The sequence below is a fragment of the Charadrius vociferus genome, unplaced genomic scaffold, assembly GCF_000708025.1.
Source record: "Charadrius vociferus isolate BGI_N301 unplaced genomic scaffold, ASM70802v2 scaffold19, whole genome shotgun sequence".
Lineage (NCBI taxonomy): Eukaryota > Metazoa > Chordata > Aves > Charadriiformes > Charadriidae > Charadrius > Charadrius vociferus.
The window spans coordinates 966,119-989,036 of record NW_009650173.1 but is presented as its reverse complement, the minus strand read 5'-3'; the positions used below and the strand labels follow the sequence as shown (position 1 = coordinate 989,036).

The 22,918-nt window shown below is 40.6% G+C and overlaps 1 protein-coding gene across 2 annotated transcripts in view; it reads right to left on the bottom strand.

The window, feature by feature from the left end:
- MICAL2 (microtubule associated monooxygenase, calponin and LIM domain containing 2) overlaps window positions 1-21,990 on the bottom strand; it is a 57,096-nt gene extending 35,106 nt beyond the window's left edge. For both annotated transcript variants that reach the window (XM_009892650.1, XM_009892651.1), the window contains exons 1-3: window positions 21,727-21,990; window positions 1,357-1,564; window positions 573-689 (exon numbers count right to left, since the gene is read on the bottom strand). In XM_009892650.1, the coding sequence (XP_009890952.1) occupies window positions 573-689; window positions 1,357-1,564; window positions 21,727-21,990 (589 nt within the window). The remainder of the gene's footprint in view (window positions 1-572; window positions 690-1,356; window positions 1,565-21,726) is intronic.
- Window positions 21,991-22,918: the final 928 nt, after the last annotated feature.

Genomic DNA, 22,918 nt, shown 5'->3' with positions numbered 1-22,918 from the left:
CTACGGTCACTATATGACCATTTATAGAGACATAGCATACCATTTTAATTAAAGTAAAATTTTAAAATACTGTATTCATACTACACCCTAAATACCAATCTTAAAAAAAATAGAAAAAAAGAATGAGAAATCTTCCTTTATTTTGTTTAAAAACCTTGCATAAGATGGCTGATAAGACTTTGCATGCCAGTGGGAGTTTTATCAAATGTGAAAGCAAAATGAGGCCCAGGGAGCTTAATCCATCTTCAATATTTATATTATCAATCAAAAATTGTTTTTGCAAGAAGATACCAAAAAGCCACACCAGACTCCCTACAAAGCCTCAAACGCATGCCAGAAGGCATAGTGCAAAACCTCAACTTCTCAGACTGGGTCGTATTTTAAGAATTATCACTGCTTTATCACAATGATACTTATCATGCCTACAACTTCATATAGGAAATCTAGCTGAGTAAGAAGTGCAAAAAGCCTCCCATTTCTTCAAACAGAATTCAGCTGCCTTGAATGATTTAGCATAATACCTGACCTAAAAAGAAGTTATGTGAACAGAAATACATTATGATAAAAAATACTTTGGTTTTCCTGATCTTCAGGAGGTTCCAGGACTTTCACGAATTCTAGATTCACATGGATTTCAACTCCTAGTATAAGTGCAACTTTGAAGAGGATAAGTTGAAGTTGTCGAATACCTGTAGATAGCAAATAACAAAGATGTATTTAATACCTAAGTAATCACAGCTGCAACCAGCATGCCACCAAGCTCATATTCATTGTTAACACAAGCATGGAGCATTAGTATTTCCCATACTGTGACGAATTCAAATGCAGCAAGCACCGCAGGACGCTGTTCTCTTCTGTCTCGTTTTCCTATTGCAGCACAACCTCATAGGTAATAAAAGTCATTTCAGTGAGTTTCTTCGAATACTTTTTTAGAGCTCTCCTTCTTAGCAGATACTTTAAATATCATTAACCATTATGTTGAACATTTTAGGACAGAAAATTTTACAGCGTATTTCCCTGTAAAATATCCCACTTTTGCGTATTTTCTCATTAGATTAAGGGTTGTGCCTACCTTCACCATACTAGAATGAATATCAATATTCTTCATACGAAAAAACAATTAACAAATCCAGGCTAACAAAAAAGCTGCTCCAGAAGACCATCATTTATTCAATTGCCATCTTGCTTAAATAAGACCATTTTTCCCCCCACCTCTGTGTATGTGTGTGCGTATGTGCACGCACTCGCATGTGTTTAAAGCAGATGAGCTTTCTGCCAAATCAAGAAAGTCTCCATTAATCTTTTGACCTCCGTACACCTCTTATCTGAACAGTGCCCATGCCCACAGATACTTACTGATGTGATCAATAGATCCTGCACAGAATTTTCCATAAAATTTCTTTGCTCCCAGTCCCCGGAGGTCATGGATTGTAAATGGCCAGAGATGCAACACATTGTTTCTTGAAAAAGTATCCCGCTTCTCCACAACAACGACTTTGGCGCCGAGGAAGGCAAGTTCTATGGCAGTCCGCAAGCCACATGGGCCACCTCCAATAATTAAACACTAGCAGAGAAAAGAAGAAGTCTTACACAGGGTTTTGTATTGACTTCCACACAGTTTCTAACTTACTCTATTGGTACGACTTGATATTCAACTGGACTTACGCTACCGAGAGTATATTCAAGTCATCTGTTTAACGCAATAGATGTTTAAATTTTGTTCGCATGTGGTGTTCAATCAATTTATACATGAGGATAAACTGTGCTTCATGCAGACATAAAAGCATCTAATAAAAGATGCAAAAGAAGAAAGCGCAAAAAGTCAAACACTTTTGAGCATCTGCTTGTACATTTCTAACTCACATTTAGTGTTTCGAAAGTGCTTGCTGTAAACAGGATTACAGCTACAGAAAAGGGAGGGGAAAGGAAGCAAGTGGTCTTGGTGTAGGCGTTCTTTGTTTTAAAGAGGAAATTGGTGTACATTTGTAAGACTTGTTAGACAAATCTATGATAAGCCAGTAGTCTTACACTATTAGTTACTCCCTCTTTCAAGCGAGGATGTATCCGGAATGTAACAGCCTAGTTTACTGCTGTAAAGCAGGGCATGGGCATGTCGACGGTAGTCAGCAGACTTGTTCCGCTTCACCAGGGCTGGGGATCTTGGCCAGTCTGATTCCATTTCACCCAGTGAAATGGAATCCTCACCCTCACCTTCAGGACAGTCACATTTTAGGAGCCTAAATCTAAGTTTGGGTACCCTCAGAAGAACCTCTTCGGAAACGATTACAGAGAATTCTTGCCCAAATTTTAGTTGACAGCTGTAAGTTTTCACAGACTAACAAGCAAAGGATTTTCAGAAAGCAAACCAATTAAAACCCAAACATATCTAATGCTTACATTTTCCTGATTACTAAAAACTGATTAGAAACAGTCTTATAGCTGGACAACATTGCTGTTCCACACCTCCCCCCAAAACCCACCTCATCCCCCCAAGCCCCAGACAGACTTTGCAAAATCTGTGCCATCAGTCCCAGCTCTGGACTGGGGCAGGGAGAGGGGAGGTGGGCCTGAGCGGAGGGGAGGGCTCCGGCTGCGGGGCCGAGCTCTGCCACGGTGCAAATCCAAACCCATTATCTCACACACCAGACATGCTCCTGTGCGCCCCGCACACATAGCCAGACAGTGATTACAGTTTCAAAGCAAGCACGGACTGTATCTGGAGGCTCGTTGGATACAAGTCTGGTTCCCATTACATTTCAATTTCATAAAATAGAGTCATTTATTTATTTTGGTTTGTTTGTCATTTGTTTTCAAATTTAGCAACTTAAGCAAAAAATTATCTGGTGCTGACTTTTGTCCGTGACTTTTGTCCAACCCAACTGTACAAGTGCAAAAAATGTTCTTAAATTGAATAAATAATTTGAATAAATTCCCACTGAAAGAAGAGCTCCTGAGAGGTGCTTCTGCTTTGCTTTAGGCAAGTGTTCTGTTAACCAGAGATATTAAATAAGTTAAAGTTAGGTTGTTGTATTTGCCACTTGGCTTTCTTCCTCTTAAAAGAGCATATTTAATTCATAATTTCAGAACACTCCGCACTGCATGCTAAATATTAAGAAAACATTAACAGATGTAATTATATAAAGGAAGAAAATAGAGTGCAGATGTTATCCTGACTGAAGAGGATCACTGGTGGAGTCTGGGTCAGCTCTTTTCTGCACACGCTTGTTTTGATTAACATGGGAACTCTGAGCTCTGACAAGTAAGTGACTGCCTTCACAGCTACATAGTTTTCCAGTAATGTTCAGCAAGCAGTTAGAAACATTTTAGAAATAAAGACCATACATGGTTTGATAAGGTGGGGTTGGTTTTTTGGCTAACAAACCGTATCATATATAAATAAATGCAACTTTTTAAAAAAGCAGTCTTTTGAAATTTAGTCATAGTGGATCCTGCCAAGTAATGAAAACCACACAGAAAACACTGTTAGTTCCCCCTGGTACTCTGCAACACAGTACGTTACAATTTTAAGGAGGATTCTGCCCTCTCCCCTCCTCCTATCACCATTGACAAAATATCTTCCTAATTGCCTAGAGACACTGTGAAAAATGGTTGTATATTTGCCATCATCCATGGTTACCTTCCATAAACATATTTATCTATGTCTCAGAAATATTTGTTCTTTGATTTATTAAGGACACTTCCTGCTGGTGCAGAGCTTATTCTTGGCACTTTGTCATCTTTTTTGAAACTTCTGGGGTTGAAACCAGCACAAAACCCTTGCAAAGGTAATTCTTACTATCTTTACGTTCCTACCTTTATTAAGTAAAGAAAGGGACCGTACCACTGTCCTGTCCCTGCCCTTTCTCCCCAGCTCTCTGCTTGCAAAGTCACACAAGAAACCTTCTTGTAGTCTGCCTAGAACAAACCTTGAATGGCTTCCTATTTTCACCTCCTGTTACCCCAGTCTCCTGGCTTGCTTTTGAAAGCAGTTTCTTGCAATTTAACACAGATCGTGACAACTGACATCACATAAGGGATTCTCAAACCATCAATCCTGAAACGTAACAAACAGGGTTGGACAAATGCCAATGGTTTCTTGACATCCAGATTGCCGTTCACAGCTCAACTGTCTTTTAATGGTGCCAGATCATCTCCTAAAAAGGCACAGGGTAACTTGACTTGTCAAAGCATCTTCCGCTAAAGGGTAACTTGACTTTCCAAAGCATCTTCCACAAATTATTCAAAGTAACAGTTGCTGAAGACTACTGACAAGGAACTTTTGCAGATTTCTTGTTCAGGCTGGAAATGAAGGGAGAAAGACTCATCTAGATTACAGGGCAGCTTATCCAAGAATAAGATCATGACTAGACTTCTGTAACCTGCCTGAAAAATCAGTACCACATTGGATGTTATACCCTGGTTTACTACCGAGAGTATAATATGCTAGGGCAAGATAGCAATACTGAGAGAAGGCATTTTTTTCAGTGAAAACCTCATAGTATAAAGGGCTGATCTGCCTGCAAATGCATGTAAATACTTTCTGTTAAATGAGAAGCTTCATTGAATTTAATGCACTCCCCAAGAACAGCACCTACGTTACACCAAGACAGAAGCAGGCAAAAGCACAAATGAGGATGGAGAAAACAACACAGTTATGCACTCTCGTGGCAGATTAAAGCACTTGATTTTAAAACACCAAGTTTCCTCCTTTATGACAATAATTTATCTTTGCACACATTTCATCCAAAGATCTTATAAATGCTTAAAATATTAAGCATACATCCACTAGAAGTGGAAACACACGCCGTGAGAAAGGGAACGAGGACAAGGACTCTGACGGGGCCGTTCGCTGGCCCTGGCTCTCACCGCAGCCCAGGGCTGCACCCAGGAGTTCCCCAGCCACGGGGAGAGAAGCCAGGCACCACCACACACTGCATGCACCCAGACAGCAGCTTGTCCCGCACAGGCACATCTGAGCTCCATCACCTCATCAGCAACCGGACCACCTAAGGGTACGTACAAAAGTTCCTGCACCAAACTCCAGCTACGCAGTAACTGACAGTACTGAAGAGACTGCCCACAAACACCGACTCCTACCAGCAATGGGCACCACAATTACCATGAGAATTTTATGTGGGCTAAAATAATCTATTCTTCTTGCAAATATCCTGAATATGAATGACACTAATTACAGATTATGATAAATGCGACAATGAAAATTTTACACTAACAATACAAATTATCATAAATAAATGGACACACTGGTTTGCGTTAAACTTCTCCAAGAACATTTTTAGAATACCAGTTACAAAATTCCCATTTAAGAGGACTAAACTTAGGACTATTTCAGTTTAAAATTATAAATATTAAGTAAAGCAGGGAAATTTTTGTACTTCAAAATAAAACACTAATAAGCCCATGCACATTTTATAAAAGTTGTCCATTTAAGCTGCTGAGTAAATACTATGTTTCTATGGTACTGTTAAGAAGTACTGTATTTTTCCCTAAAAGATAATTATTTGTTTCTGTATAAATCTTGTCTCACACTATATCCAAGCACATGACTCACTGCATTATTTATCTTCACACTGAAATAGAGCAGAAACTTCATGTATTTTTTTTCCCAATACAATTAAAAGATATCAGGTACAAGCATACACAGCATTCCGTAAGTCTCATAAGCTTGATTCTACTTAAGGTCGATCTGACTGCAAGAGATCCTAATTTCTCTCTATTAGTATGTCTAAGAACGGCAGTGCCTTGAAAATCTCCAGAAAATGTTTCACACTGAATAAGAGCACTTAGTGCAGAGCTAAATGGCAGCACAAAGTCACCTCTCCAAAAGCAGAACGACTTTTGTGCCAGGCGTGGGTTTTCGATATGATCTCCTGTACATAATGTACAGATATATGACTTAAAAATAGAAGGGGAGGAAAGGAAGAGAGGGATGCAAAGTAGGGGCCTCTTGCAACCCCTCCTGTTCCCCACTACTAAATCAGCAGCCTGTGAATCCAGACACCTATATCCCATTCTGGAAAAACCATATGCAGTTTAACAGCTGAGAATTTGCAGAATGCCTCCACTGGTTTTCACACAGTAAAGTAAGCTTACAGAAACAACTGAGGTTTTGAGAGAAAGGAGGGAGAGAGCAAGAATACTAGCACTATGGTTAACAAAAAACCCAAAATAACACTCCACAATGAGCTAGTCACAAAAATGTCATCCACTTTAATAACTGAAAGGCAGAATCTACTCATTGACCCTGAAAAATGTAAAAAAAAAAAAAAAAGTTAGCTCTCGGCATTTACCTGCTCACAGTAAAGGAGCACTGGAACAGGCAGCCCAGAGAGGTTGTGGAGTCTCCTTTTCTGGAGATATTCAAAACCCACCTGGATGCATTCCTTTACAACCTACTCTAGGCGAACATGCTTTGGCAGAGGGTTTGGACTACATGATCTCTGAAGGTCCCTTCCAACCCCTACCATACTGTGATCCTGTGAATCTACCAGTTGGTAGTAGCATGTGGGTGGGGGATGCAACCAAACAGCACCTCTTTGCACAGTTAAGAATAGACAAATCCCCTTGTAGCTCAATGCATTACACTGTTATCGTCCAACTCTAAATCACTCCTCTCCTGTCCAAGGTACCCAACCATCAAATAATCCTGGAAAATATAAGCGTGTTCGATTATGATCCACTTCCCGTATGTCCTTGGGATGAAGACAGAAGCTACAGTCACTCCAAGAATTCAAGATTTTCTCATTTCTGCCTTTCAGTTGTTTTGGAGGTGAAAAAGAGGAGGTTAATTTTAGACTCCAGCTCAACAGCAACTGGATAGACAGAGACACCCTTCGCTGTCCTAAGGCACGCCAAGTCAGAAGCATCACTTCTACTGTTCAGTGGAAATGCACACATATACTAGTGAAAAAATAGTGAAAACCACTTGCCTAAATTATTTAGCTTCCTTTAGCTTATATGTAATATTTACTGAAATCACCAGTTGGAAATCAAAACCTGTAGGAGTGGCTCATGCTGCTAGAAATGAGCACCAAGGGGTGGCTTTCCCCACACACCTCGAAGCCTCTGCCTGGTGCTGCAGGTGCCTCCCCACACAGTGACAGAAGGTTCTGCCTGCACCCAGAGGGCCTGCAGGATGCAGAAGGACAGAATGCTTTGCCTTTCCATAGCAAACCCTATTCCATCGTTTGCTCTGGGCCTCAGGTGCATTCATTTCCATAGTCACCAGATCTGGGACTTCACACCGGCCCTGGCCTTCGTGCAAGGTCCAAAAGGACAGGGATGCACCAAGGATTAATTTGACTGACGCCACAGGATTACATCCTACATGGATCTGGGCAAGTGTTTATTCGTGACAGAGCTAAATGTGATGCAACACGAGATAGGCACAAAATATAATGAAACAACACATTTTCTGGATCAGCAATGACTGTTTCCCTGGAAAGGCTCCAAACAGAAACAGCTGCATAAGCAGCTACAGCAGACAGCTACCAGAAGCTGCAGCAGAAGCTCTCTCCACCACAACCCTTTTCACTTCATCCCTAAACATGAAAATGCTTCTGGCAAAAATAGGACTGCTCAGTAGGACATTCCTGACTTACTGACTTAGAGTTCATCTCACATTTGTAGTCTCAGATTTTATCACATAAATTCATAGACAGCCACTGGATACAACAGTACAGTCCAATGTACCCTGAAGCCACTGAATAGTCAATATAGTTTTTAAGGTTTGAAACACTATAGTTGAAGTCACCAAAAAATAAAATTCTATATGCCACTTCAGACACTTAAAATGTCAAGAGTTAAAGCTTTATTTAAAAAAAAAAAAAAATGAAAAAGAAAAAAAGGTTAAGCTCCCAACAGGCATGACACATTTTGTCATTCTAAGATGTGAGTCTAATCTTGCTACAGCCCTGGTCTACCAAAGCACTTCAATACCTGGTTGCTCCCCTAAACTCAACAACCCTATTCAGCTACTCGCTGCTTCTCTAGATGAAGACCCCCATACAAAACACTTGTCATCTTTTCTACAAACCAGCGCAGCCACTGGCACCAGCGAAGGACGTGTCACTATGGAATAGCTCGGTTACCAAACACATTAGAGCTACACCAGTATAGCGCTCTCTTGACAGTAACGTGCCCTGCGTTGCATGAGATGCTTGTACTTGTTGCCTGGCTTATTGAACACTGCCATACCTAATACAACTGGTTTTACTAAAAGGCAACAGAACATGACCCTGTGAAGAACAGTGATGATAACTGTAGCTAAACATGACCGTGATTTGGAAGGTGTCCATTCAACTACATACATATATAGAAAAGGGATAGTGCCGACCTAAACCAAGAACTCTTTTTTTCATTTTTAGAAAAAGGCCAGATACCAAAAACATGTACCTCGAATTTCTGTGGTTAATAGAGCTATATGCAAATATTAAAAAAATAAAAATAAAAAATAATTCTTCCATCAAAGGAAGGGAAAGCAGAAGGTATAGGAGCTAATCAAACTCACCCTACAAAAATTAAGTGATCTTTAAAAGCGTATTTTCCTCTATTATACTATGTTTTATGAGCTCCTTACGAAATTAGTAAGGTTAAAAATGTTTCCTTTGATGAAAATAATATTCAGTTAAGTGTATTTTAATGAGAGGTCCTAACTCTCCAGAGAGGTTATGTGAACACTACTTAAATGCACTACAGATAGTTCCAAAACCTACCTTAAAATATTATTAAGACTAACTGGATCTTGCTGAACAGGCATTTTTGGAGAGTGAACACCACATAAATACCACTGCTGGGGAAGTTCAAAGGCAGCTGGGAACAGTGAGGCTCACGAACCCCTTATTGCTACCAACCGCAGCAACAAAATCAGGACAGTGCAGAAAGTACAACTTGAGTCCACTTCTGCTTTCGATCCCACCAATATTTTACCCTTTGTACCCCCAGCTAAGCACCTCAAAAATATGCAGCTTTGCCAAATCCTGCCAAAAGCACTTGCATCAGCAATTGGCAAAAATAGAGACACTGCTATTTTTCTTCTTAAAAGACTGCAACATGGATTTGAGGCTACCTAATCTGGGCTGATTCTGGACAGAGCTGTTTCCCCGGCGCTGAGCCTTGCAGTTGGTGCGCTCACAGTTGGACATGGCACAATCCAGGGATCAGAGGATCTATCTTTATTGCCCTCCTGTTTTATTGGGTCAAAGTGCCAGAAGTGAAACATTAGTAGATTTATTGCATTCATTTGGCTCATCTTTACTGGAATTTTTTTCTCTTTTTTGGAAGATAAGCTTCTGCATGGAAAAAAGCACGTGTCTTCATTTTTCCTGGATGAATTTGGACACACGTGTCCATCCATCCTCTCTGTCTCTTGGATATATGTACTAATATTAGATATGCACATAAAAACCTTTCCGTAGTTTGAAATTAAAACAATGGTATGAAAGACATCTGAAACTTACAGTCTGCTATGCAGCACTTTACAGAAAGGCTGTATGCTATAAGGTCAAGAGTTCCTTCATCAATGCACCAAAGCTGTCACAACTTGGTTATGTGGCCTTTTTCTGAAGAGCTCTCAGGTGGCACTGGTCATATTTAAATATGTTGACTTGCTCTCAGAGCTTTTATAGCAATTCACAGAAACAAATTTTTAAAAATTGCAATCGGTAGACATAATACAGAAAAGTATCTATAGAAACTTCCAGTTCCCCTGGACCACAGTTACAGTTATCTGAAGAAAACCTGCACATCATCTGACAAGAAATGTTATACTATTTTTGATAAACAGATTAGCGACCAGAAATCGGGCAAGTGCTTTAATCCAAAAATCTCCTCAAACAAAGTACAAAATAAACCCTCTAACGCCCTTTGGAATTAAGAGAGTATTTGCTGTTTTCTTACCTGTCTTTCATTGTAACCAAAACAGGGGAAAAAAAAAAAACAAACCACACCCAAAAACCAGAAGAGATTGGTTTCTTTTCTTTTTTTTGGCCAGTTGCTTAAACAATCAAAATGAAAACAAGATAAACCTTGCAGAAAGAATGTTGCCTGACTATCCCAGTCATGAATATGGTTGGCAGCATTTAAATACCTTGCCTTTTTTTTTTTTGTAGGCTTATGCCTGTCATACTGAGATAATGCTTTAAGGCTATCCTTAAAATACTAGCAAAAAACCCAAAACAAAACCATCAAACAAAACAATTAATCCAGAAACAGAGAACTGGTGAAGAGAGATGAAGGAACAAAGGCACCAGGAGCCTCACCTCTGAGCACAGCAGAGACTAAGCAGAGACCAAGCCTTGTGTCTTGGGAGCCCTGCGAGTAGTGACACTCGTGAGATTGCAATTCTAAGAAAATAATTAATCCTCTACATGGTTTCAGGGGCTGACCAGCCAGTAGAGGACTTGTCTACAGACTTAGAGGAAGGGATCTCTTGTGCTTTATGGCATCCAAAGCATGCAGACAAGTTGGTCAACAACCACAGCTTTGCTACAGGAAGAAGTTGGTAATATGCTTAAAAAAGAAAAAAAAAAAGAAGCACTGTTGGTACAGCCTGGTCTGTCTAGAGAGATCAAATACTACACTGAACCCAAAATTTTTTAACTAAACAACAACAATTACAACAATCTAACATAACAGTTAGGCTTTCGCTTAGAAACTGGCTTTTTAAAGTCATGAGTCAAGTTATTTCAAGGTCCTTTCACAGAAGATTTTAAAATATGTTCTAAAATACATTTTCACATTGGGTCAATTATTAACCCATACCCAGTTAAGTAAGACTTGGCTTTCAGAAGCCAGCGCCTGGAAATGAGCTCCTACAGAACTAGCCATCAGGTCTGAGTCAGAATCCAGATTTTTACATTATTTATTTATTTATTTTTCAAGAGCTGGATCATTTAATCCCATCATTTCTAACTTTCGTAAGCACAATGACTGTACAGTAGTGTAGGGCAGCTACAGCTGAGCTCAAAACGCAAAGCTGTACAAGCAGGCAGCAATTTGGGGCTCCTGTTCCCTTCCAGGTCATCACGCAATCTTCAAAGGCACTGCATTTCCCAGTGCTGGCATTCACAGCCACTTAACTAGTAAAGTCAAATACAGCTCCAAAGAGCAATAACCTGATTTTTTTATCCAGTTTATTTAACTGGTCACTTGCACATACCAATTCACCACAGGTAGACAATGGTTTTGCATTTCACTTTTTTATTTGCAATTTCAAAACACTAGGAATTGGCCAGCCAGCACCTCTTAGCAATGTGGCATCTGATAGTGTCAATGAGCAAGATGGACTCGAACAGTTCAAACAACTAAAATCAGAAAACATATCTTTAGTGTAAAATTTTTTTAGGAAAGTTTTCGATAGCAGGGAAAGTTAACAGCGCTCATACAGAATCAACAAACCAGGCTGCTGTCAGCATATCGTGCAGCAAAAAACAGATTTCAGCACCTCTAGTTCTTATTTTCAAAACCTTTTTGGATGAAAACAAAAAAGGTACATAACAGCCCCTATTACTGAAGGAAAGAATCTTGAAAAATAAAAGTAAATATAAAAAAAGGTGAAAAAATACGAAAAGGAGCATGCTTCAAAAAGAGGGGCAGGGAGTTGAAGACATAAAATTCGGCAGCAAATTGCCCATCATGAGGTGTAATACTACTCTCTTTTACACCAACATCCGACACAGCAGAAGGGAGATAAACATACACAGAAGATCAGTGTTTATTTACACGGCCAGGTATTAATGACTCTGTTTTCACATTCCAGCCAGGGTGAAATTCAGAGGCACCTGCCCCAACAACACCGGCCGCGCTTGTTCTGCCACTATGGGGGGTGCATCTGGGCTGACGGTGAACTTCCTACCCCAGGTGCCTACTGCCGGGCAGGAGATTGGGCAAGCCAGCCTGGCCCTTGCAGCCCTGCCACCAGCCTGCGGCCACAGCAGCAGCCCCACTGGCCACAACAGCCCTCGCCTGTCAGGAAAGGCTTCCTACCGTATGCGATTTATTTCCTACCTCGCTAAAAAACAAACACACACGAGGAAAAGGAAAAAAGAAATCTGAGAGAAATGCCTCTGCCTTCCACCGAGCACTTGCTGATCAGCATAACTCGTTATTAACGATCTGGGTGTGTAGTCCTTGGCAGGAAGCTCACTACCATCTCTTGCAATGTTTTCTAATCTGAGTTGCAATTTACCCTGGGGCAGTTGTTTTATCTGAATTGTAAATTCAGCGAGGATGGCAAAGTACAGGCAGGAAGGGGAGGTGGACACCAGTCACAGAAGTATTTGCTGTTGCACTGGTCCTTTTAAAGCTGCTCTTGTAACTCATTGTTGGCAGTGGAAGTAAGCAACACAAGACTAATTCGCAGTGTGGCATAACCACAATTCCTTCTAAGTTACTATCTTAGTCAAATGAACAAATCCAAAGAGTGATGCAAGACAAGCAAGGCAGTATCTCTTGGTTGCTTTCTTAAGCAGAAACAGGCACGACCTTGGGAAACACAAGATGTTCTTCAGGGCTGAAATAGGAGCAGCAAGTATCCAAGGCAAAATGCAAACTTTGAAAAACTAATCAGAATTTGATCTAGCAGTGCTAGCCAGACTATTAGAGAGAAGGTGAAATGAATAACAGTTCTGGTTTTGCTGCAAATAACTGTAGTGTTCCTCTTTGGGTCTTCCCTAAACTAGATTAGGTGAAGTTCCAACCCCCCTGCCATGGGCAGGGACACGTCCCACTAGACCAGGTTGCTCAAAGCCCCATCCAGCCTGGTCTTGAACACTTCCAGGGATGGGGCCTCCACAACTTTGCTGGGCAACCTGTTCCAGTGCCTCACCACCCTCATAGTGAAAAAATTCTTCCTAATATCTATTCTAAATCTATCCTCTTCCAGTTTGAAGCCATTACCCCTCATCCTATCACTACACGCCCTTGTAAAAAGTCCGTCTCCAGCTTCCTCGTAGGTGCCCTTCAGATACTGGAAGGGAATATAAGGTCTCCTCAGAGCTTTCTCTTCTCCAGGCTGAACAACCCCAACTCTCTCAGCCTGTCTTCACAGGAGAGGTGCTCCATAATAAGTATGACAAGTACCAGTATATAACAGGAATCACTGAAATGAATGTATTTCCCCAGTCTGGCACCAAACTATTGCTAGCACCTCTGTAAGTGCAGTTCTTTAGCTGCCCATGTGACATAATTGAATGTAAACCATATTCACAAGTTTGCTCATTAAAACAAGGGTTTTATGAGGGTCAAGTCAGAATTGCAACTTCTGCTTCCCTCAGACATGCGGGGCCAACTTCTTTGTAAAGGAGAAAGATACCTATATGCGGCTGTAGTATTCACAATCAATGCAAGACATCACCATTACCCACTTCATCCCTCAAACCTCATCTCCCAGTATACAGCGTAACAGGCCTATAGCTCATATGTATACCTAATTTAAAACTTCTGTAGATGTGAAGTATAGCTCTTACGTTAGCTGAAATAATACAATGCTTGTCTTTCTCTCTGTCATCACCCAGGTCCCAGAACGAAACCAAGGCCCATGTGGGTACTTGCCAGACTCTCACAGGTCAGGAGGATCTGAAGCAAAATGGGACCAGCTGCCAGGACAACAGCTCTCACTTGAGAAGGCTTTTTCAACCGCAGAAATATGTGGTTCTCCCCCCTGCCAGGTTTGTTTCAAAATAGAGCTTAAACTCATCCAGACATTCCTGACCTGAGGAAAAGGTTAAAAGACTGAAGAATTAGAAAACTATAATAATGTCACATTATGGTATAAACTCAGATTATTTTTCAATAAGCACTTTTCATCAGATATATAGGTTAAGACACAAATATCCTAGAGACCTGAAATGGCGAACAGGTGTTTACATTAGTTTGCAGAAACCTGCCTGTTTGCAGACACAAACAGACTTTGTGCATCAATATAGAAATGTTAGGGAATGTGAGAATTTTGAGAACCCACTGACACAAAATAATCCACCTTTAAACACTGTAGCAGAGAAAGTAAGGCAAATTAATCCAGTTTCAAGGGCATTAAAGGGGAAATGTCTACTTTGTCATGACAACAGATCCCAGTTAAACTTTTTTTTTGACCACAACTCCATCACTGTTAAGGCTTTTTAGTGCGAAAATACAAATAGAAATTCTGTTATTTGCTTAAGACAATCAGCTTCTACTAAAATATTTTACATTTTCACTTCTTATACAGCATCTCTTCGAACTGTGGTATTTTACATTCTACTGGAAGCGTAATAAAATGCCTAAACCAGAAAATAACGTAAAGTTAGATTTGTCAGCAGAAAGAGGGAAGAGAGCAACCACATCCCCAAAACCCCAGTTCTCAGGACGGACATGGGAACCTCAGGAAGGACCTGAACTGTAGGAGACAGGAAATTGCTTTATTGTCTGAAATCTGTTTTTTAGCAGCCAAGTGTTTAATCACTTCTTGGTAGCAAAAGTTATGTATTTCCTCACTTATCAGTACACAAACATTACCAAAGCGAAGCTGGAAATGTAGCTAACAACAAAGCCCTAACAACCACATCTGGTACCGTCACGGCCTCTCTGAAGCCAGGAGAACGGCCTGACCCCAGCAGAGGGCTGGCAGGGGCTGTGTGCCGGGGGCCAGGCGAGAGCACCCCTCGCCCCACACACATCACCCTGCCAGCGGGACGGACGCGGGACACACAGCCCCGCTGCTTCTCACAGTCAAACCCAAAAGCACTACAAAGCCGAGGTTAGACGCCCTGCCGTAACCTTTTGTTTCATTCAAACTTAATTAAGCCACTTGTGGTGACAATAGTAGTGTTTTGTGTGAAAGTAACTGGGTGCCACTCCCTGTGGGAATCTCTATAAAATATCTAGGAAATCAGGTCAGGGTGGGACAGTTCCCTTCTGTCAATTACTTGCAAAGCCATTAAGCAAGGGACAGAGAAACAGCAAAGTGCTGTTAAAGTACAGATGTAAAGCTACTGTTATCTTGCAAGCCAAAAAATTTAAAATTCCCAAATGCCTGAAAAAGTCTTATTTAGGCTGTCTGATTACGTTACTTTGGCCAGGCTTCATTGCTTTTCATGACTGATAAAGCTGAAAAATCGTGTGTTTGTGGAAATGTCTGTAGGATAATAAAAATAAAGTGATTTCATTACCAAATCACATGCCAAACATTTGCTTCTGCTGACGTAACCTGGCCCAATCTCAGTTTAAAACACAGCTCAAAAAGTCAAACTTTGTTGTTTTCAAAGAACCCTGTCTGCTGTGTGTCCTGTCATCACCCCAGCTTCTCCTCACCTCCTCTCTCTAAATCCTTAGAGAAACGAATGCATAGACAGCGTTCAACTGTGGTTTCACTGCATGTTCATAGGTGATATGCTGCTTCTCCCCTCGTCTCAAACAAATCTTCCTTACCACTCAACTCCCATTAGTCCCACATTTTCTATTACTTTGAAATAACTCTGTAAAAGCTACTTACTGAAATTCTTAAAAATAAATTTACAATGGAAATCCAGTGCAAGGCTTTAGGTGCCATGTCCTAAAAGGCAAAAGCAAAGAAGCACAGCTGTCAAAATAAACAGCTTGTCTTTCAAGTACACCAAACACGTCTAGATGACACTTAAAAAGTCAGTAGAATACATAGCCCTTAATACTCCCAACACCTCAATAGCTTCTGGATTCTGCTATCTAAGCACTATATGTTTGGATTAAAAAAAAAAACAAAAAAAAAACCAAACAAAACAGAAAAAAAAACAAATAAACCCAAAACCAAAACCAGCAAAACACCCCCCCAAAAAAAGCAGCTGAATGTCTTTTTGTGAAAAGTCACAACCTTTCATTCACTAAACTTCCTATAAATAAGGCAGTCAACTTCTAGTTTCAAGTTTTATGACCTTCACAGGAATGCATTTTTATTATAATAAGCAAGTTAGCAATGCTATCTAATACATCTAAGATAAGTTTGGTGTGTTCATTATAGAACCCGATTATCAGGTTTGGAAATCTCCCCATTTCAATAATTATTTTGAAGAGATTAGTAAATCCAGCAAAAGGGATGTGCCATCTGGATATTCGCTCTTTACAGAATAAACAGGTTACAGTTTTCATTACAATAAGGATATTTTTTGAGTTGGAGCGCAACTAGCATTCCCTTCTTTCGTCTTACAATTCAATTACTCTCTTAAAAAAACCCACGTATTTGTCTCAAGGGACACAATCAGTCACGACACTTGAACACACAATCTCACCGGCTTCTGTATCAGTACATACAGCACAGGAGAAACCTGGCTGGAAATCCAAGTTGCCTCCAAAGGAACAACCAAGCCAGCACTTCAGGAGGAAATTTAGCCACAACATCAGCGGGTTTATACATGCTGGATGATTTGCTTAATTAAGAGACCAGTATTTGTGTAGCACTACAGAGGAAGGTGGAGAGAGGGGAGAGGAAGACATCTACAACCCAACCTGCTTCATTTACCATGAGGGGCAAGACTGCAGATTAGGATGTTTGTAAACAACTGAGGCCTGGTAGGAAGCCAACTTCTACCTAATAACAAGGAGAGACACCTGGTATCCACTCCTCATCCTGCTGATTACCCTGTGGCTACCTAACACGGCAGCACCCAGCACAGCACGGCAGTACCTCTCCCTTTCTCAGCTCTGGGGGAAGGAGAGCACCAGGCAAAGTAGATTTTATTAACTCCCAAAGCATTCATTTGACAGCCTTTGGCAAGGAAGAGGACATGAAAAGGAGCAGAAGGGGTTTGGCAGACAAAGACCGTCCCGTTTTATCATTTGCGGGTACACCAGTGTGGTTAGCATGGAGAGACGAGGCTCAGGGCCACTGCTGAGTCAGTCGCAAAACCTCCAGCCTCCATCCCCATTTCTGACCCAGGGCTGCTCTTCAGCTGACTCACACCCTGGTCCCCAACTCCCCTCCGTTCCCGTCCCCCCTCAAGCCACACGCTCTCCGTAATGCTGCCTTAGCTAAAGCAGCACCCCACCGGAGGAGCCGGTGGAGCCTTCCCTACAGCAGAGACGCCAATGCCACCGAGTCCGGGTAGGACTGACAGCACATGAAAAGAGCCACTGTGTTTTTACAAGTCCTGGAAGTGTGCTCATAAATAATTTTAGAGTCATTCTCTTGCAATAAGTTTCCCAACAGGATTTTTTGGAAGGGAACCTAATCTATTATAAAACAAGCTTTGAAAGGCCAAGTCCAGGAACGAGGAAAACAAGAGAGGCCAACAGGGACTGAGTTCAAGGTCACTTCATTTGTCTTTTCAGGAATCTATATGATATGTATAACACATATACCTACAAATGCATCTATGTACGTATTTATATACACAGCACTCAAAACTTCTTAGCCTAATTTTATTTACTTGCTTTATGCTAATGTTGTCCAGCTAGGCCTCAAAACCACTGCTCAGACTGTACAAGTCCTCTGCCCGGGAACCGTGCCCCAGGTGGGCTCTACCATAGAGACAGTGCTCAGAAGCCCAAAGCCATGCACAGGAATTTGCCACTGCCCTTCCTGCCATGCGCAACACCACCATCCGAAACGGCGTATATCCAGAAAGGAATGCTGGAGTCTACCAAGGCAGCTGATAATTACACATTAGCACTTTAAACAAGTTTCCTTAGTTCTCCTCAAGTGTAAGCATGTGTTTTGAAAAAACAGCATATATGTTTGAGGGGGAAGACACCATCACATTTGCATGCTTCAGAGAATCAACACCTCCCTTCAGAGTGAGTCTGGGGGTGTCTGCATGTGCCCCGATCTCTGCTCTCCTCAAGCATGAATCTGCAGTCATGGGAGAGGCAGAATTTCAGGTGCACAGCATAAGCCAGCTCCTGCCCTCCGATACATATACATACACACCTCAAACATCAGTGGGAGCCTCATTTATATGTGCATGCATATATCTGTATCATTTACACAGGTAAACTGCCAGTAAATCAAGTGCAAGTAAAGAACCTACTCCATACAGAGAGGTTCAAATAAACATTTAGAGAACACTCACATATGTCTTAAAAAGCCTATGGATACACTTTGCAACTAGCTGGATGAATTCTTGTTCATCATCGTATACGTTTTGCATGTTCAAAAATTTAGACAGACATTCAAACCGCTAGCATGGTGAAGAACGTATGTTAAACCTTTAACCTTCAATTGTCTAGCTACATTTCATTCCATGAAGAAAAAATAATCATTACAGATTCCAAGCACGCTACTCTGCATTGATTTGTAAAAGATGAAAATGAGAGAGAAACTTTGACAGGATAATAAAGCTGTGCTCTTTTTTTACACATATTTGCATAAATCACAGTATGATTTCTAGAGTTTTGGCTACTTCGGACAGACTTCTGTTTCTCTCTAGTACTGGTAAACTGTGCAAATGCCAGCTACAGAAACACCTATTCTGAACAGTGATCATCCCCATTTTACAAGCTTGTGATGGAAGGAAGTGTATGTTTGATACAGATTTAACATACATACAGACGGATTCCTACATTTTCAAAACCAGATTGTTTCTGCCCCAAGTTTGTGCATGTCTTTCTGCAGCTCTTTGGTTTTTTTCCTTCTACAAAGAATTAAGAGGGGAAAAAAAGTCCACAGTAAGGCAACTCTGAAATAGCAGCGAGTTTGAACTTCTTGAAAATTGTTCAACTTGTTTTATTCATCCAGCTTAAAAACATACCATTGTAGAAACTCTGAAAGCCATATTTGGCAACGTTCTTCAAGAGCAGTTAAGACACTGGATTATTGTTATTTAGTTGGAGTGGAACGTTCTGTATGTACAAAACTTGTGTATATTGTAATGAGTAACTTAAGTGTGTTTGAAGAGTTTATAAGCACAAAAATCAACAAGTACAGCATTCAGTTCTTAAATACCATGCAAAAAAAAATGAACAGTTTTGGGGTAAGGCAGCAGGTTCTTGGTTTAAAAAAAAAAAAAAAAAGAAAAGAAAAGAAAAGAAAAGAAAAGACAAGACCATAAGTAGTTTAGATCCTGATTGTGTTTTATCTCCTTTATCTCCTCCAAAGATTGGGAAGATTGAAAGAAGCCAGATTGCAAAGCCGTATCTGAGAACTGTGAGATGCAGACTCATTTACAGAGCTCATGGCCACAACCTCATATAAAGCCTTGAAGGCCTTTTTTTTTTTTTTTTCTAAATGATGCCTACTAGCAACCTTGGCTCTGTTTACAGAACTGCAATTGCAAAAATCCACTTAGCTCATTTTGTGATCCTGCTTTAACAAGTAAGATTTTTACTCCAGGCTGATCTACTTCAACCAGTCCCCAGGCAACCCTACAGAAGTGAGCACTGGGCCCCGCTGTCAGGATTTAGCCTGCTAACTCCTGTTTGCCTGCTTCACTACTAAAAATGGTAGCTGGCATAACATGCAAGAAAGACAGAAAGGTAAAATCACCAGTTGCACTGAAGGGAAGTTGTGGTATGTATATTGTAGCTTAATCTCTCTGCACTGGCATTTTGGTCGGACTGACGGCATTTCTGAGAATTCTTTATCTGTAAGTGGGGCTGTCGGAGTATACCACGGCAATGATCAGGGAGTCTGTAGTCCTCTCACAATGTGTCTCCTCTCATTCATGTTGCATAGATAGGCTTTCACAGCAGAGTGTGATTCACGTGTGAGGAATGTTTGGTAGATATCCCCTCAGAGCCTGCAGACTGCGGTTACTGCTTTTATTTGCAGCAATCTAAAGCTTCATGAAGTGCAGCTCTGGGCATGGTCCAGGTTCATAATGAACATCTACAAGCATTTCACAGAATCTCTATACGCACACTATTCACATACAGACATTCTGTATTCATTTGCAATTTGATCATATGTGCATCACAGGTATGTCCATTAATTTCTGCAAATACTTACACTATGCCATTAAAAATAAATCTTTACTCTCAAACAGTAGTATTACCATACTTTCAACACTGCAGGAGGTGTTGATTAGCCTCCTGCTTGGCAACCTTGTAAAGCATTACACAGGCTGTAGTTTACGTACCAATCGATTTCCACGAGTCTTCTCATCACACATAAAAATTAATCGCTCTGCTTAAGAACCTTGCAGAAGCAGGCCTTGGCTCTGTAATGTCACATTTGACAGAGAAGGACTTCATTTTTATATTTCATATTGGTCTTAAAACTGCTTTTTTTTGCGTTGCAAATACACCCCCAAGCTAACCATGGAAATTTGGACCTGGGGCTGTATGTGTAGATGAGGTGCATGTGGAATATCTTCTGTAATTTGTTAATCATCAGACACTTTCTCATTCCTTCCCTTTCCTGTCTGTTTTCATCACAAAGATGCTCAATGATATATGTTCAAGGCCTTTTCAAAAGAACAAAAAGGGAGGAAGGAAGCACAGGTCAAAAAGTGAAATGAAAGGAAAAAGGAAAGCAGAAAACCAGAGGCTGTTAGGAAAACAATGCAAATAGCTGTAATGGCACTCTTCATTTTCTAAAGAAAACTGTAGTAAGGCCATTTATTACCTTTGAAAATGTTAATAATCAGTGGGAACTTATTAAAAATGGATAAATAAAACCAGAGGCCTCTATATGCACTGAAGGTAACATGGTGTCCTTCTCCCTGGTGCTTTTGAGAAGTTTCAATGCAATGAGGCAAAGGAGAAGAGACTTTTCAACACAGCCTATCTACTGAGTCCATAAAGTAACACTTCGGTGATTTTAATTAAAAAGTCCTCCACAGTTTGGTGTCTAGTTACCCCCCAGGGTGCCCTTCCTCTCTGTTCCAGCTCTGTACAGTCAAGTAGGTTCTTAAAAATCCTTCTTGAGGCAACTTTTAGCAATCACTTGGCAGTAAATAAATGAATTGCTCCGAGACAAAACTATCAAAAACATTCAGTGATAGATGAAACAAGTGGTATGAACTAGAATATTTTGTACAGTTTTGTCAACAAGATTTATACCAACATTCAGTGGTTCTATCAAAATATGGTATTGCACACTCTGCTGAAGAGAAGATAATTTCCTGTCCTTTCCACAACCAAGCAGACCATGTCCTTCAGTAACTATCATATAGCAGTTATCCACACCGTGCTTGTGATAAAGCAGTGACAGGAAAGTATTTAAATCCATAAATAATGCAGGATATTCTTTTTGCTGTTGTTTAGCAAGTAGAGCCAATGCTAGGTGACAAAGACAGATCCCCAGATCTCCAAGCAGTGCTTTCCAGAGAACGGTTTAGAACTTCTGCTGAAACACACTTGGCCAGCCCTGGTCTCTTACAGCATGCACCAAGCAGCAAACTGAGGAGCCTGCTGAATATGCAATGATTTTCACCTTGCCAACCCCTGTTTAATAAAGCAAGTAGTTCTTGTCAGCCTGTAATGAATGAGGCCTACTGCCTCATGAGTTTACATCTCATGCCTGATTAACGCTGATGTCTAAAGAGGGCAGAAAACTTTTCTGCCATGACTGAGGCAGACTGTAAAGCAGGGTGCTTTTAGGATCACTCCCACATGCTATGCGCTTCCACAAAACTTGCAGAACAAAAATACCTGAAAATTTGTTCAAATCACCTGGTATCAACCATAGTTTCTAAAAGTATATTAAAGGGAGGGTTACATGAGTAGACACATTACATGTGATGGTAGAAACATTGCTTCTGCAGAAAAACAAGTTTAAAAGATTCCAAGCTATGAAATCCAAACCCAAAATTCTCCACTTACCTTAGTGTTCATACAAGATTTTCCACGTTTATACTCTTTGTGACTTGCTCTTTTATCAAGCTTGTTCCACAAAGCTTTGGCCTTCCATGTTGTCACTCTTGACTTCAGTTTGGTGTAAAAGTTTCTATTGTCCAAAGGATCTAATTCAAGTTGGCGAGTGAGAATATTAAAGGCCTGAATGGTACCTTTGCATGTTGACGCTTGTACAAAGTTTTCAAATATCTGGCCAGCTTGACTGTATTTTTCATCATCGTTTTCCCCCATGTTCTGAGAGAAATGTTTGAAAAGGATTAAGCTGGGGCTCTCGTGCTGGGGTACAGGTGATCAACACTCCCAAGTACTTTCAAGCATGTTATTCCTAGAAAAGACAAACACAGGTCATGTTAAAGCAGGTTCCATCTAACTAAATCAAACCCATAAACTGCATATCCAATACGAACATAAAAACACAGCATACAGCAACTGGATAACCAGGTACAAAATAGTTAATAATGGCATCCAAGATAAGCATTACAAGTAAACATAATCTACTTGCATTTTTCTGACATATACTTCACAATGACTGTCATAAAAACCCTACAAATTCAAGCCTGCTGCCTCAGAAAAAGCCTGCTGCTTCACTGAGAGCCTGAGGATTTCTTTAATTTTTGTTCAGTGATAGGTGCTACATACCAGATGAAGAAAAACCAAATGTCCAGCTGCTTTTCCGAAGCAGAATTTATGTCACAGCAATTACACCTCTGGTAACACTTTGTTCTTAAGAATTCTTAGATACCTGAAACCGAAAGTCATCACTATTTGAGGGAATTTTCTGCCATTGCACAAGCTAGTGCCAACAGCACAGCTTAGCCAGAGCAATTTAGAATTGGCACAATCACTTGCCACAAGCAAATGTACAAAACAGGGTAAGGAGAAACATTTTCACAAGTTACACCAGAACTGAACAAACAGAAAACAAGTAACCACAGAAAGCTCCCCTTTTTCTAACTCTCTTGCCAAAACGAGAAAGGGTTTGGTGCTTTAGTGGATAGAAAGGAATTTTATCTTCACGTCTCCACATGTTAAATGCTAAAGTTATGTGTTTGGAGTCTTACCTTGTCAAGTGCTGAGGATATAAAGTAATGATGTTTGGCCCACTGAGCCCCATTCGCTTTTCCTAGTAACATGATCACTGTCAAACTGTGCCTGATAT